We start from the raw sequence: 16991 nt of genomic DNA on the forward strand, positions 1-16991 counted from the left end.
CATAAAAAAGCGAGAGAAAAGTCAGCCGAAAAAGGGGCGGGGCTATCTCCCTCAGCACACTGGCGCCATTTTCTCTTCACAGTGCAGCTGGAAGACAGCTCCCCAGGCTCTCCCCTGTAGTTTTCAGGCTCAAAGGGTTAAAAAGAGAGGGGGGCACTAAATTTAGGCGCAATATTGTGTATACAAGCAGCTATTGGGGGAAATTCACTCAGTTATATTGTTAATCCCTACATTATATAGCGCTCTGGTGTGTGCTGGCATACTCTCTCTCTGTCTCCCCAAAGGGCTTTATGGGGTCCTGTCCTCAGTCAGAGCATTCCCTGTGTGTGTGCGGTGTGTCGGTACGGCTGTGTCGACATGTTTGATGAGGAGGGTTATGTGGAGGCGGAGCAGATGCCGATAAATGTGATGTCGCCCCCTGGGGGCCGACACCAGAGTGGATGGATAGGTGGAAGGTATTAACCGACAGTGTCAACTCCTTACATAAAAGGCTGGATGACGTAACAGCTGTGGGACAGCCGGCTTCTCAGCCCGCTCCCTCAGATGGCAGACACAGATGTCGACACGGAGTCTGACTCCAGTGTCGACAAGGTTGAGACATATACACAATCCACTAGGAACATCCGTTGCATGATCCCGGCAATAAAAAATGTGTTACACATTTCTGACATTAACCCAATTACCACTAAAAAAGGGTATTATGTTTGGGGAGAAAAAGCAGCCAGTGTTTTGTTCCCCCATCAGATGAGTGAATGAAGTGTGTGAAAAAGTGTGGGTTCCCCCGATAAGAAACTGGTAATTTCTACAAAGTTACTGATGGCGTACCCTTTCCCGCCAGAGGATAGGTTACGCTGGGAGATATCCCCTAGGGTGGATAAGGCGCTCACACGTTTGTCAAAAAAGGTGGCACTGCCGTCTTAGGATACGGCCACTTTGAAGGTACCTGTTGATAAAAAGCAGGAGGCTATCCTGAAGTCTGTATTTACACACTCAGGTACTAGACTGAGACCTGCAATTGCCTCAGCATGGATAGTGCTGCTGCAGCGTGGTCCGTGACCCTGTCAGACAGGGATACTATTTTGCTAACATAAGAGCATATTAAAGACGTCGTCTTATATATGAGGGATGCACAGAGGGATATTTTGCCGGCTGGCATCCAGAATTAATGCAATGTCCATTCTGCCAGGAGGGTATTAGAGACCCGGCACTGGACAGGTGATGCTGACTTTAAAAGGCACATAGAGATTCTGCCTTATAAGGGTGAGGATTTGTTTGGGGATGGTCTCTGGGACCTCGTATCCACAGCAACAGCTGTGAAGAAATTTTTTTACCTCAGGTTTCCTCACAGCCTAAGAAAGCACTGTATTATCAGGTACAGTCCTTTCGGCTTCAGAAAAGCAAGCGGGTCAAAGGCGCTTCCTTTCTGCACAGAGACAAGGGAAGAGGGAATAAGCTGCACCAGTCAGCCAGTTCCCAGGATCAAAATTCTTCCCCCGCTTCCTCTGAGTCCACCGCATGACGCGGGGGCTCCACAGGTGTAGCCAGGTGCGGTGGGGGCGCGTCTCGAGAACTTCAGCGTCCAGTGGGCTCGCTCACAGGTGATCCCTGGGTTCTGCATGTAGTATCACAGGGATACAAGCTGGAGTTCGAGGCGACTCCCTCTCGCCGTTACCTCAAATCAGCAGGCTGTACTTCCTGCAGGTGAAAATCAAGGTACCCCTCCTTCAACAAGGCCGGGGTTACTATTCCACAATGTTGTGGTACCGAAACCAGACGGTTCGGTGAAACCCATTCTAAAATTGAAATCCTTGAACACTTATATACGAAGGTTCAAGTTAAAAATGAAATCGCTCAGGGCGGTTATTGTGAGCCTGGACGAGGGAGATTACATGGTATCTCTGGACATCAAGGATGCTTACCTGCATGTCCCCATTTACCATCCTCACCAGGAGTACCTCAGTTTTGTGGTACAGGTTTGTCATTACCAATTCCAGGCGTTGCCGTTCGGTCTGTCCACGGCACCGAGAGAATTTACCAAGGTAATGGCCGAAATGATGATACTCTTCGAAAAAAAGGGAGTTTTTAATTATCCCGTACTTGGACAATCTCCTGATAAAGGCGAGGTCCAAGGAGCAGTTATTGGTCGGGGTAGCACTATCTCGGGAAGTGCTACAACAGCACAGCTGGTTCCTACGACACGTCTACTGTTCCTGGGGATGGTTCTGGACACAGACCAGAAAAAAGTTTTTCTCCCGGAGGAGAAAACCGAGGAGCTGTCATCTCTAGTCAGAGGCCTCCTGAAACCAGAACAGGTGTCGGTGCATCACTGCACGCGAATCCTGGGAAAAATGGTAGCTTCCTACGAAGCAATGCCATTCGGCAGGTTTCATGCAAGAGCTTTTCAGTGGGACCTGTTGGACAAGTGAACCGGATCGCATCTTCAGATGCGTCGGCTGATACCCTGGTCCTTGGAGACAGGGTTATCTCTGCCGTGGTGACTGCAGGGTGCTCATCTTCGAGAGGGCCGCAGATTCGGCATACAGGACTGGGTTCTGGTGACCACGGATGCCAGCCTTCGAGGCTGGGGGGCAGTCACACAGGGAAAAAACTTCCAGGGACTATGGTCAAATCAGGAGATTTCCCTACACATAAACATTCTGGAACTGAGGGCCATTTACAATGCCCTAAGTCAAGCAAGACCCCTGCTTCAAAACCAGCCGGTACTGATTCAGTCAGACAACATCACGGCGGTCACCCATGTAAACCAACAGGGCGGCACAAGAAGCAGGATGGCGATGGCAGAAGCCACAAGGATTCTCCGATGGGCGGAAAATCATGTGTTAGCACTGTCAGCAGTGTTCATTCCCGGAGTGGACAACTGGGAAGCAGATTTTCTCAGCAGACACGACCTCCACCCGGGAGAGTGGGGACTTCATCCAGAAGTCTTCCAAATGATTGTACACCATTGGGAAAGGCCACAGGTGGACATGATGGCGTCCCGCCTCAACAAAAAGCTAAAAAAGATATTGCGCCAGGTCAAGGGACCCTCAGGCGATAGCTGTGGACGCTCTGGTAACACCGTGGGTGTACCAGACGGTGTATGTGTTCCCTCCTCTGCCTCTCATACCCAAGGTACTGAGAATAATAAGAAGGAGAGGAGTAAGAACGATACTCGTGGTTCCGGATTAGCCAATAAGAGCTTGGTACCCGGAACTTCAAGAATTGATCTCAGAGGACCCATGGCCTCTGCCGCTCAGACAGGACCTGCTACAGCAGGGGCCCTGTCTGTTCCAAGACTTACCGCGGCTGCGTTTGACGGCATGGCGGTTGGACACCAGATCCTAATGGAAAAGGGTATTCCGGAGGAAGTCATTCCTACGCTCATTAAAGCTAGAAAAGATGTAACCGCACAACATTATCACTGCATATGGCGGAAATATGTTGCGTGATGTGAGGCCAGGAAGGCCCCAACGGAGGAATTTCAGCTGGGTCGATTTCTGCACTTCCTACAGTCAGGGGTGACTATGGGCCTAAAACTGGGTTCCATTAAGGTCCAGATTTCGGGTCTGTCGATTTTCTTCCAAAAAGAACTGGCTTCACTGCCTGAAGTTCAGACATTTGTTAAGGGAGTGCTGCATATTCAGCCTCCTTTTGTGCCTCCAGTGGCATCGTGGGACCTCAACGTGGTGTTGGGTTTCCCAAAGTCACATTGGTTTGAGCCACTTAAAACCGTGGATTTAAAATATCTCACGTGGAAAGTGGTAATGCTTTTGGCCTTGGCTTCGGCTAGGCGAGTGTCAGAATTGGCGGCTATGTCATATAAAAGCCCCTATTTGATTTTCCATATGGATAGGGCAGAATTGAGGACTCGTCCCCAGTTTCTCCCTAAGGTGGTATCAGCTTTTCACTTGAACCGACCTATCGTTGTGCCTGCGGCTACTAGGGACTTGGAGGACTCCAAGTTACTGGACGTAGTCAGGGCCTTGAAAATTTATGTTTCCAGGACGGCTGGAGTCAGGAAGACTGACTCGCTATTTATCCTGTATGCACCCAACAAGCTGGGTGCTCCTGCTTCGAAGCAGACTATTGCTCGCTGGATTTGTAGCACAATTCAGCTTGCGCATTCTGCGGCTGGCCTGCCGCAGCCTAAATCTGTAAAAGCCCATTCCACGAGGAAAGTGGGCTCTTCTTGGGCGGCTGCCCGAGGGGTTTCGGCTTTACAACTTTGCCGAGCTGCTACTTGGTCGGGGCAAACACGTTTGCAAAATTCTACAAAATTGGATACCCTGGCTGAGGAGGACCTTGAGTTCTCTCATTCGGTGCTGCAGAGTCATCCGCGCTCTCCCGCCCGTTTGGGAGCTTTGGTATAATCCCCATGGTCCTTACGGAGTCCCAGCATCCACTTAGGACGTCAGAGATAATAAGATTTTACTCACCGGTAAATCTATTTCTCGTAGTCCGTAGTGGATGCTGGGCGCCCGTCCCAAGTGCGGACTGTCTGCAATACTTGTATATAGTTATTGTTAACTAAAGGGTTATTGTTGAGCCATCTGTTGAGAGGCTCTGTTATGTTTCATACTGTTAACTGGGTATAATATCACGAGTTATACGGTGTGATTGGTGTGGCTGGTTTGAGTCTTACCCGGGATTCAAAATCCTTCCTTATTGTGTCAGCTCTTCCGGGCACAGTATCCTAACTGAGGTCTGAAGGAGGGTCATAGTGGGAGGAGCCAGTGCACACCAGGTAATCCTAAAGCTTTCTTAGTTGTGCCCAGTCTCCTGCGGAGCCGCTATTCCCCATGGTCCTTACGGAGTCCCAGCATCCACTACGGACTACGAGAAATAGATTTACCGGTGAGTAAAATCTTATTATATCTACATTTCATTGTCTTTTATTTCAAATTACACATTTCTTAGCAGTCATACCCAGGATTAAAACCCATGACCTGTTACACTGAAGGCAGACACCTTACTGATAAAGCTATTTGCTCCTGTATAGGAAGTATGAGAATTCCAACTATATGAATTCTCATGTTTCCTATACAGGAGCAAATAGCTTCATTAGTAAGGTGTCTGCTTCCAGTGTAACAGGTCATGGGTTCTAATCCTGCGTATGACACTTGTTAAATGTGTATCTATAATAAAGAGGGTGTGAATTGTAAGGTGCAGGGAGGAAGACATAGCGGTGGCTATCAATTAACTCAATTGATTGGTGTCACTGAACACACGGAACGGGAGGAGAGGTGCCCCCTACAGAGCAGGAGTCTAGCGGCAGTTGACTCTGTTTCCTCCCACATTTACGCCTTTATTAAAATATTTCTGTAGTCCACATATGTATATTATTTTAAATACTGTTCATAAACCTAAAAATGTTTCCAAAACATTAAAAAGTCTACGTATGCACAGTTTATCCAAATATGTAGAACAGGCATGTCCAAACTGCGGCCCTCCAGCTGTTGTGGAACTACATATCCCAGCATGCCCTGACACAGTTTTGCTGTCAGAGAATGCTAAAGCTGTGTTAGGGCATGCTGGGATGTGTAGTTTCTCAACAGCTGGAGGGCCGCAGTTTAGACATGCCTGATGTAGAAGATATGAACGGGTAACATGCATTCCATGATGAAGAACTGAATGCTGAGAAATGCACTCCACAATGTACATTTTTTAACATTTTTCCTCACACTCAAAACTAAATTGCCTTCTCTTCTATAAGTTCTACAAACAAAATATTTACTAGTTTATAAGAAACTTCTATCCTGTCTTTGGAAGGGGCTCATAGGGCCGGGGCTGCCAGACATGTCCCAAGTGGTGGGGTGTCGTCGAGGCAATGATTGCCCTACTCCCTTGACCTTGCACCCATAAGTGACAGCATCAGTCATACACACCCCATATCACTGCATATTGTGATATAAATGAGTTAGGACTATTACACGGCTCAATGCTCCCAGTACACTGATTGTCACTAGAACACAACTCCAAGCTGCAATATTGTGAAAGGTCAATCACACATGAGATATATATATATATATATATATATATATATATATAGCCAAACGTAAAGTTTTAAAATTATCCAGGTTGCAGACCTTGAACTTCAGAGTTAAGGAAAGAAGCATGAATTGTTTACCATGGGTTAACAAATTTACCACAGCCTCTATGGCTGTGGTTAAAAGAGCCAAGCAATTGTGGCCTATTATCCAAATGGACAAGGCATTGTCTGATTTATCTGACACACGGCTACTTCCCAGCTTTAAACGTAGCAATAATATAGGTGACATGGTAATGAAACTCGACATTTCAACTCACACTAAGACACAATCAGCGCACTTCCTCAGACCCAAGAACGGATGCTACAGATGCCTAGGGTGAGCTACTTGCAACACCCTGGTGTCTGGCACCATGTTCAATCATCCACACTCTGGCAAAAAATTAAGGATTATGCATAGACTAACATGTACGACAACACATGTGGTGTATATCTTGATCTGCCCATGTGGTCTTGCCTACGTGGGCAAAACTATTCGCCAATTCAGAGAAAGGATGGCACTGCATCGCAGTGCCATCAAAAAAGCATATGAAAAGGGCACTAGTGAGCAGCCATTTGCACGACACTGCCTACTAGCCAAGCATGGGGTGTCTAGCATAAGAGCTACTCTAATTGACCATGTACCTGCTATGCCTAGGGGTGGTGATAGGGCCAAGCGACTTCTACAGAAGGAAACCCGATGGATATTTTCCCTCGGTACACTGGCCCCCAGAGGTCTAAATGAACAAATGAGTCTACAAAGCTATTTATAGTTCCCATGACAAACCAGCCCTCAGAATAATGAATTATTATAAGTATCCATCTAGCTATTTCCAGTACTAGATATATGCCTTCAATGTCATTCTAGATAAGACGCAGTGCCAAATGTAGGGATTAGTTACTATTATGTACAGATTGCCCAATTAGGTATACTATCATTAATAGTCCGGTTAACTTTCAGTTACTGCTCTATTATCTGAGTAAGTAAGTGCTTACCAAGTGCCGTTTTTTTAATGTTTGCATTCCACATTATTGTTTGTTGAATATTGTGTTCACTTTATGTATTGTATGTTAGGATTACACAGGATGACACTTGGGTTGCAGCAGCGGCGCCTTGTTAGACTCTACAGCTGTTCCCATGGTTACTACCCTGTTCTTCCGGCGCACCTGACACGCCAGCATCCAGCGACGCAGTACACAGCCGAGCGGAGTGGCGGGCGGGAGCGCCGACGAACAGGTGAATATGTTCACGTTTATTGGGTTGGGTTTATATGTATGTTGTCTGTATTGCATTTCTTACTTGCTGTCTGACCCTGAGGACGGGGATCTGCCCCGAAACATGTCGGTTGCTATGGTCTAATTAAATGACCTGATTTAACATATTGACGAGTCTGTCTGAGTGCCGCCGCATATCCACGCTATATATATATATATATATATATATATATATATATACTGTAACGCTGTAAGGGTACAAGGTGCCGTTTCCTGGGATAAATGGCAGCCTGCAGCAGCTGAGGAACCACACAAGTCCAGTTTCCGGTACAACTGGCCCCAGCCAGTTGTTTATTAGACAGAAAATAAAACAAACAGCAAAAGAAATTACCTTGCCTGTCCGGCACTAACTAAACACAAGATGTTCCTAACTATCACTAAACAAAACACAGAGTTCTCCAGTACCCTGTATAGCTCACTTGTATCAGGAAGCGTGTCTCTCTCACAGAGATCCTGCAGTCTTCCCAGGCAGTCTGCACACCCTAATCAGGCCAGCAGCTCTATAACACTCTTACACAGCTGAAAGCCTGATTAGCCTTCTGTGAGGCCAAAGACCTGAACTGGGCCCAATGTCTGGAACTTGCCCCATCTCTCTTTCAGGGTCCTTACCCAGCTTTTCCAACAAACTGAAAAGGTTCTGACAAAACAAAACAAAACAAAAACATATTCCTAGAAGTTTTCATTTTTCTAATACATGTAAGACAAGAACCTGGGACAAACATACCTGCCCTCAAACACTATCCCAGTGTTCTTGTCACAATACACACACCATTTTTTTCCCACTTAATAAAATCTATATTGATACGTTCTTCAAAATTGACACTTACTGTCACTGGATGAAAAGTCTTGTGGCTCAAGTATGCCCGACTCCTGTAGGGATCTAATACATGAATCAACCAGTTCTAAGCCAGTTGTCAGTTCATCTTCTATATCTTTCTGACCATCTGTAAAATAAGAATGTAACAATCACTTAATTTCACTTATAATATAGTCTCTCAATTGCACAGAACAGCTTAAATTTTTTTGTCTATATTAATGCTATTTTGAGAAAAGTGAGGGTATCATTGGTGAAAGAGAAAAATGTCTTGTTAGGTGTATTCAGAATAGTTTATTGCTACTGTCTCCTTCCGCTCCTGCTGGTGGTGGCAGTGACGGTGAATGAGACTACGTGGCACATGGGCCCTCATTCCGAGTTGTTCGCTCGGTAAAAATCTTCGCATCGCAGCGATTTTCCGCTTAATGTGCATGCGCAATGTCCGCACTGCGACTGCGCCAAGTAAATTTGCTATGCACTTAGGAATTTTACTCACGGCATTTTCATCGTTCTGGCGATCGTAATGTGATTGACAGGAAATGGGTGTTACTGGGCGGAAACAGGCCGTTTTATGGGCGTGTGTGAAAAAACGCTACCGTTTCCGGAAAAAACGCAGGAGTGGCCGGAGAAACGGAGGAGTGTCTGGGCGAACGCTGGGTGTGTTTGTGACGTCAAACCAGGGACGACAAGCACTGAAGTGATCGCAGATGCCGAGTAAGTCTGGAGCTACTCAGAAACTGCTACGAGGTGTGTAATCGCAATATTGCGAATACATCGTTCGCATTTTTAAGATGCTAAGATTCACTCCCAGTAGGCGGCGGCTTAGCATGAGCAAATCTGCTAAAATCCGCTTGCGAGCGAACAACTCGGAATGAGGGCCTTGATTCAGTAGCATCCAAAGCAGCAACAATTGTAAGAACAACAGTATTTATGCAACTGTTATCATGTAAATGCTGTGGGTATAAACATTCATCCTGATGTAGATTTGAAGGTACAGAAGTAGGGAGGCCAATCCCGGGCCGTTTATTCAATCCCGGGATTCGGGATTGAAAAACAGTCAATCCCGGGATTCCTGGGATTGCAGTAGGGACCAGTGAAAGATGTAGGGAGCAGCGCTGGAGGGAGGGTGTAGGTAGCGGTGCGGGAGGTAGGGAGGGGGTAGGCATAGGTGTGCGCAGACACTGACAGGCGGGTGCCGCTCCGGGACAGGGCAGGGGAGGTGAGAGAACACTATATTGCCGTGCCGTGGAGGGGGGGGGGGGAAGTCCGGAGCGGCACTCGCCTGTCAGTGTCTGCGTACACCTATGGGGGTAGGTAGCGGTGCGGGAGGGTGGGTGTAGGTAGTGGTGCGGGAGGGTTGGTAGCGGCGCGGGAGGGAGGGTGTAATAACACTTATGGCCGCCATGGACACACTGAACGCGGCGGCATTTCAAATGAAGCGCCGGCCGCCAGCCAACCAGAGCTGGCGGACCGGCAGCCAATCAGGGAAGCTGCCGCAGCAGTCGCTCCTGATTGGCTGCCACTGCTGCGGCAGCTTCCTTGATTGGCTGCCGGTCCGCCAGCTCTGGCGGCCGGCGCTTCATTTGAATTGCCGCTGCGTTCAGCATGTCCATGGCTGGCTGCCGCCTGATAGTAAGTGTTATTACTTACACCCACCCGCCCTCCCGCGCCGCTTCCAACCCTCCCGCACATGCGCACTGTAATCCCTTGAATCCCGGGATTGGAGGCTCCAATCCCGGGATTCAAATCCCGGCATTTTTGGGCCCAAATCCCGGGATCCCGCCGATCCCGGGATTGGCCTCCATATACAGAAGGTTACGGAGCATATTTTGTGCACTTTTGCTCTGCACATGTTTAAAAATTTGGTGCATACAAGTATGAGATTTGGACAATGATACGTACAGAGTTTATCTATAATTATAAACAGGAAGGTGAAGGAAATATGTGACTGCTGCTACACCCCCTGTTAGTAGGTGTACATGAGGCTTGTTCAAATATTCATGCTGATGACGGTGATAAGCAGGATTACTTGCAGTAACTCTTGTAGGTGAAAAAAAATAGGCTTTTAATTACCTACTGATATAGTCCGTAGAGGATACTGGGGTTCCATTTAGTACCATCGAGTATAGACGGGTCCACTAGGAGCCATGTGCACTTTAAGAATTTGATACTGTGGGCTGGCTCCTCCCTCTACGCCCCTCCTACCAGACTCAGTCTAGTAAACTGTGCCCGAGAAGACGGACATACTTTGAGAGAAGGATAGATAAAGATAGTGTTGACATTCAGAACCAGCACACACAAACAGAGGAAGCAGGACACCCAATCTTATTGGGATCATATAGAACGAACAGCGAGTCGGATTTCCTGTGACGAGCTGTTCTCTTTACATACACCTTCTAAGCACTCACAACATCCAAAGACTTTGAAGTAGCAGAGGTGTCCATAACAGCCGGAACCACAATAGGTTGGTTGATGTGAAACGCGGGCACCTCCTTAGGAAGAAATTGCCGGCGAGTTCTGAGTTCAGCTCTGTCCTCATGAAAAATTAAGTAGGGACTCTTGTGAGACAACGCCATTAGCTCTGACACACGTCTTGCTGAAGCCAAGGCCAACAGTGTGACGGTCTTCCATGTAAGGTACTTTACATCAGCCTCCTGTAACGGTTCAAACCAGTCTGATTGAAGAAATTGCAGCGCCAAATTGAGATCCCAAGGTGCCGTGGGAGGCACAAAGGGAGGTTGGATGCGCACAACACCTTTCAAAAAGGTCTGGATCTCAGGGAGAGGAGCCAATTGGACAAGGCCGAAATTTGGACTTTTATGGAGCTCCGACGTAGGCCCACATCCACACTTGCCTGCAGAAAAAGCAGGAAACGTCCCAGGTGAAATTCCACAACAGAATATTTACTGCCCTCACACCAAGAGACCTCCTGGCTTGGATCAGCCGGGATAACTTTGTTAGGGATACCTCTTCTGGCTAGAATCAGCCGTTCAACTTCCATGCCGTCAAACGTAGCCGTGGTAAGTACTCATAGACGAATGGGCCCTGTTGCAGAAGATCCTCGAGAAGAGGTAGAGGCCAAAGATCTTTGAGGAGCATCTCCAGGAGATCCGCGTACCAGGCCCTCTTGGCCAGTCCGGAGCAATGAAAATTGCTTGAACCTTTTCCCTTTTTATTATTTTCAGAATTCTTGGGATCAGAGGAAGTGGAGGAAACATGTACACCATCTGATAGACCCATGGAGTCGTCAGAGCGTCCACCGCCACTGCCTGTGGGTCTCTCGACCTGGAACAATACCGCTTGAGCTTCTTGTTGAGACAAGAGGCTATCATGTCGAAGTGTGGACATCCTCATCGACGTGTCAAGCACCTGAACACTTCCGGGTGAAGGCCCCGCTCCCCCGTGTGCAGGTCGTGTCTGCTGAGGAAGTCTGCTTCCCAGTTGTCTACTCCCGGAATGAAGACCGCTGACAATGCCACAGCATTTTTTTCTGCCCAGGGGAGAATTCTTGACACCTCTGACATTGCTGCTCTGCTTTTCGTTCCGCCCTGTCGGTTTATGTACGTCACTGCCGTAACATTGTCTGACTGGACCTGAATGGCCCGATCCTGGAGAAGATAAGAGGCCTGCAGAAGGGCGTTGTATATGGCCCTGAGTTCCAGAATGTTGATTGGAAGGGTGACTTCCTGACTTGACCATCTTCCTTGAAACTGCACCCCCTGGGTGACTGCTCCCCAACCTCTGAGGCTTCCTTGGTTAATGGGATCCAGTCCTGAATTCCAAACATCCGACCCTCGATGAGGTGAGAAATCGTTAGCCACCACAGAAGGGAGATCCTGGCTTTTGGCAAAAGACTGATCCTCTGGTGCATGTGAAGATGTGATTCGGAACATTTGTCCAACAGATCGAGCTGGAAGGGTCTTGCGTGAAACTTTCCGTATTGAAGCACCTCGTAAGAGGCCACCTTTTTTCCCAGAAGTCGAATGCATAGATGCATCGATATCCGGGTTGGCTTCAGGACATCCCGAACCATCGACTGGATTACCAATGTCTTTTCCAATGGACCAATGGAAGGAACACCATTTGTGACTCCATGTACAGTATCATTCACAAAAATGGGAGCCTCCGTGTTGGCTCTAGGTGAGATTTCAAAAGGTTCAGAATCCACCCGTGATCCTGGAGAAGTTTGGTTGAGAGAGCAGTGCTGTCCAGCAACCTCTCCCTGGACGGCGCCTTTATCAGAAGATCGTCCAGGTACGGAATTATGTTCACTCCCTGCTTGCGAAGGAGAAACATAATTTCTGCCATCACTTTGGTGAATACCCTCTGTGCCGTGGAGAGACCAAATGGCAGGGCCTGGAACTGGTATTGACAGTTCTGCAGTGCAAACCGTAGATAGGCCTGATGATGCAGCCAGATCGGAATGTGAAGGTACGCATCCTTGATATCCAGAGACACAAGGAATTCCCCTTCCTCCTGACCTGAGATCACCACTTGAACACTCTTAAGAACGGATTCAAGGACTTGAGGTTCAGAATTGGTCATACCGAACCGTCCGGTTTCGGTACTACAAACAAGTTGGAATAGTACCCCTTGTTGTGCAGATGAGGTGGGACTGGAACAATGACTTGAGTCTGTACCAGTTTTTGGATGGCCTGCTGTAAAGTTATACTTGCCTCTTGTGATGCTGGTAAGCCTGATTTGAAGAATCTGTGAGGTGGGAGGTCTTGGAACTCCAGTCTGTAGCCCTGGGAAATAAGATCTGTGACCCAGGGATCTCGGCACAAACTTGACCAGATGTGACTGAAGAATTTTAGTCGGGCTCCCACCTGACAGCCCTCCAGGCATCGCGGTCCACCGTCATGCTGAAGGCTTTGAGGAAGCAGAGCCTGAGCTCTGTTCCTGAGTACATGCAGTTGCTGGTTTGCGTGGTTTACCTCTTGCACCTCTGGAATACGTAGAAGCACCTCTGGATTTTCCCTTAAACTTGGCTGTCTGAAACAACTGTAAATTTGAAGCTGAATAAGCTTTCCTGGCTGGGGGAGCTGTGGAAGGAAGATACGTAGACTTACCCGCAGTAGCTTTGGCGATCCATTTGTCTAGTTTGTCTCCAAACAAGGCCTCTCTTGTGAATGGCAGGCCTTCCATGCCATTCCTGGAGTCCGCATCAGCAGATCACTGGCGTAGCCACAAGCAGTGGCGTCAACAGGGGGGTGCGGGGGGTGCCGCCCGCACCAGGGTGTCACCCTTCAATGGGGTGACACTAAAATGAGCGCACACCCGCACCCCTAGTGGCGGAACTTGCGCTGGTTAATGACAATCCGATTCATTACGCTGCGGCTGCCGCTCTGTCAGCCAGCCACCTGTGAGAGGAGTTAGGAGGATGGAGTCACGGAGGTCGGGAGGAGAGGTAATGGGGACCTCCCCTGTTACCGCTCCCCGGCTCCTCCTCTCTGCCTCCTGAGTGCCAGCCGGGGACTAGATGTGCGCTGAGGGGAGGCGGTGGTATGATCGCGGCTAAGTGAAGAACTGCCCTGCCTGCCTGCACAAATTAATCCAGCACACTGAGACGCTCTGTCAGTGGCTCACCAGCACTGTGAAAGTGATGAGGTGATGAAACTGAAGTGATGAGGATCCAGACGCAGAAGTAAGCATCACTAGTATTGTAAATCTCCTCTCCTGCATCTGCTCTACCAGCAGGAGGGAGTCCCGCTCTGTCCCCAGCCATAGCAGCAGATTGTGTTCCTGCTCACACTCACACACGCATCCTGCGGCCCCCTGAGAGCCCAATAATATTTGTGAAGGCAAACATGGCCCCAGGGAGCCCTGGGACCTGATGCCATTACAGACATCAGGTCCACCCCTTCCCACCCAGCTCCCCTTCCCACCTACTGTACTTCATAATGCCGCCAGATTCAAACATATTCTGGTGAGAACACTGTCATTGTCACCCACAGTATCTCCCCAGTCACCCACTACCTTTCCCCAGTTGCTTGCTGCCTCTCCCTATCATCCTTTGCTTCTCACTGTCACCCCTCCGCTGTCACCGTCTGCCTTCCCGTCACCCTATGTCTCTCGCTGTCTACCATTGTCACCCTATGCCACTGCCTGTCACCCTCTGCTTCCCAATTTCACCCACTGCCTTTCCCTTGTCACCCACTGCCTCTTCCTTTTATCTCTACCTTTCACTACCTGCCTCTTCATTACCACACAGCCTCTCTCGCTGTTACCCTCTGCCTCCCATCTTCCTCTTCCTCTCACCCACTGACTACCCAATTACCCACTGCCTCTACCTGTCTGCAACTCCCATCATCCACTGACTCGCTGTCACCTTCTCCCTGTCACCCTCTACCTCACTGTCACCTATTGACTCCTCAGTCACCACCTGCCACCTTCGGTACTATTGTGCAGCATAACATGTATAAGGGGTACTACTGTGTGATGTAACGTGTATAAGTGACACCATGTGCAGTGTAATGTGAATAAGATTGTGCTACCGCGTACTGTAATTTGAATTGGGGGTACTATTGTGTGGTCATGCCCATTCCTTGGAAAACCAAGCATATAAAGGTACTGTATAATGTTAATTTTGTTAGCTGTTTTATGTCACTGCTATTGCCATTGCATTCAGTGATATACAGGATTTATGGGGATCAGTAAGAGATCCCCGTGATCAGGAGACCGACTCCGAGAGCTCAACAGCCGGGATCTCGGCGTCGAGTGCAGTATGTCCCCTTGCGAGCTCGCTGTGCTCACCGTGCTTCGGGCCTTCCCCCTCAGGTGGTTACATGGACCACCACCTAAGTGGGGAAACCAGCCGGTATTGCAGTGGTTGACGGGATTCCGCCATAAGCAAACCAATCTCTTTTATGGCCTCCACCATAAAATTTGCAGAGTCCTGTATATGCTGCAGGAGTAAAACAACATCACCCCTAGACAAGGAATCTAACCCCTCAATTAGGTTACCTGACCATTTAGCAATGGCTTTTGTGATTCACGGACATGCAATAGTGGGTCTTTGGGCCACCCCAGCAGCTGTGTACAATGATTCGAGTGTAGTCTCAATTTTACGATCAGCTGTATCTTTAAGGCAGGCTGCACCAGGGACAGGCAATACAATTTTACATGGCAGCCTAGAGACTGATGCGTCCACTATCGGTGGATTTTCCCATTTTTTCCTATCATCTAGGGGAAAAGGAAAAGATGAGAGCAACCTTTTAGGGATTTGAAATTTCTTATCAGGATTAACCCATGGTTCTTCAAACAGGGTATTCAATTCCTTTGACGCAGGAAAGGTAACTGAGTACTTCTTTTTTACATTAAAATAAGATTCCTCACACTCCTCTGACACTTTATCAGGAATTTGCAGAAAATCTCTGATAGCCTCTATAAGAGCCTCCATTCCCTGTTACAGAGTAGCATCCCCCTCCTCCAAATCCACCTCAACCTCCTCCACGTCTGACCCGTCAGCGTCAGAGTCAGACTACAGGATATGGGCCAGAGATTGTTTTTGCGGACAAATGGGAAGGGATTGAGATGCTGGTTTGGGGACTGAGTCTCTATTCATAAACTCATCCACAGTCTTTCTTAAGTATTGCGTCTCTTTCTCATTGCGGGATAGCTTTGTAGAAATATTTGAGATCATTCCCTTAATGGAAGTAACTCAATCCGGTACAGCCCCGCTATTCTGGGAAGGTGCACTGCCCTGAGTACCCAGTAGTGAGCCCCCTGGTGAAGAGGAACACTCCGCTGTACAAGAAACACACTCTATGCCAGACATAATGTAAATGTGACAACACACACACGCACACACAGGAAAAGGTTAACCACAATTAACCCACAAAGAGCCCTTCAGGGAGAGTTATTTGGAGCCTGCCCCCACCGCGCCCTTATCGCTAATGCCAAGCTTAGCCAGGTTGCAGACTAAGTACCCCGATAGGGGACCTAGTACACTAGGTAAATCGCCCCCTCCCCCCCCCTGCTATGACCCCCTGGTACCACTGAGGTAATCTGGAGTCTCTCCGGAGGAGCTGCGCAACCCTGTCAGTCAGCGTCTGTGTCCACTGCATAGGGAAAATAGCACTGGTGAGCTGCTGAGTCCGCTTATAGTGAAGGCCCCGCCGCTTCAATGGCACGCGGTCTTCCCATTTTCTCTAACGTCCTAAGTGGATGCTGGGGACTCCGTCAGGACCATGGGGATTAGCGGCTCCGCAGGAGACAGGGCACAAAAATAAAGCTTTAGGATCAGGTGGTGTGCACTGGCTCCTCCCCCTATGACCCTCCTCCAAGCCTCAGTTAGGTTTTTGTGCCCGTCCGAGCAGGGTGCAATCTAGGTGGCTCTCTTAAAGAGCTGCTTAGAAAAAGTTTTTTAGGTTTTTTATTTTCAGTGAGTCCTGCTGGCAACAGGCTCACTGCATCGAGGGACTTAGGGGAGAGAATTTCAACTCACCTGCGTGCAGGATGGATTGGATTCTTAGGCTACTGGACACCATTAGCTCCAGAGGGAGTCGGAACACAGGTCTCACCCTGGGGTTCGTCCCGGAGCCGCGCCGCCGACCCCCCTTGCAGATGCCGAAGTTGAAGAGGTCCAGAGGTCCAGAAACAGGCGGCAGAAGACTTTCAGTCTTCATAAGGTAGCGCACAGCACTGCAGCTGTGCGCCATTGTTGTCAGCACACTTCATACCAGCGGTCACTGAGGATGCAGGGCGCTGGGGGGGGCGCTCTGGGCAGCAATGTATTATACCTTTTTTATGGCTAAAATACATCACATATAGCCCTTGAGGCTATATGGATGTATTTAACCCCTGCCAGATCTCACAAACTCCGGGAGAAGAGCCCGCCGTTTTAGGGGGCGGGGCCTATTCTCCTCAGCACAC

At 48.6% G+C, this 16991-nt stretch overlaps 1 protein-coding gene across 6 annotated transcripts in view; it reads right to left on the bottom strand.

Moving 5' to 3' along the window:
• Window positions 1-16991, bottom strand: part of CTNND2 (catenin delta 2) — a 1915824-nt gene that overhangs the window by 1232107 nt on the left and 666726 nt on the right. For 5 of the 6 annotated variants that reach the window (XM_063922708.1, XM_063922704.1, XM_063922705.1 and 2 more), the window contains exon 5: window positions 8128-8244. The exons of the other annotated variant lie outside the window; for it this stretch is intronic. In XM_063922708.1, the coding sequence (XP_063778778.1) occupies window positions 8128-8244 (117 nt within the window). The remainder of the gene's footprint in view (window positions 1-8127; window positions 8245-16991) is intronic. 6 annotated transcript variants of the gene reach the window in all.

The sequence above is a fragment of the Pseudophryne corroboree genome, chromosome 5, assembly GCF_028390025.1.
Source record: "Pseudophryne corroboree isolate aPseCor3 chromosome 5, aPseCor3.hap2, whole genome shotgun sequence".
In the NCBI taxonomy this organism is placed as follows: Eukaryota; Metazoa; Chordata; class Amphibia; order Anura; family Myobatrachidae; genus Pseudophryne; species Pseudophryne corroboree.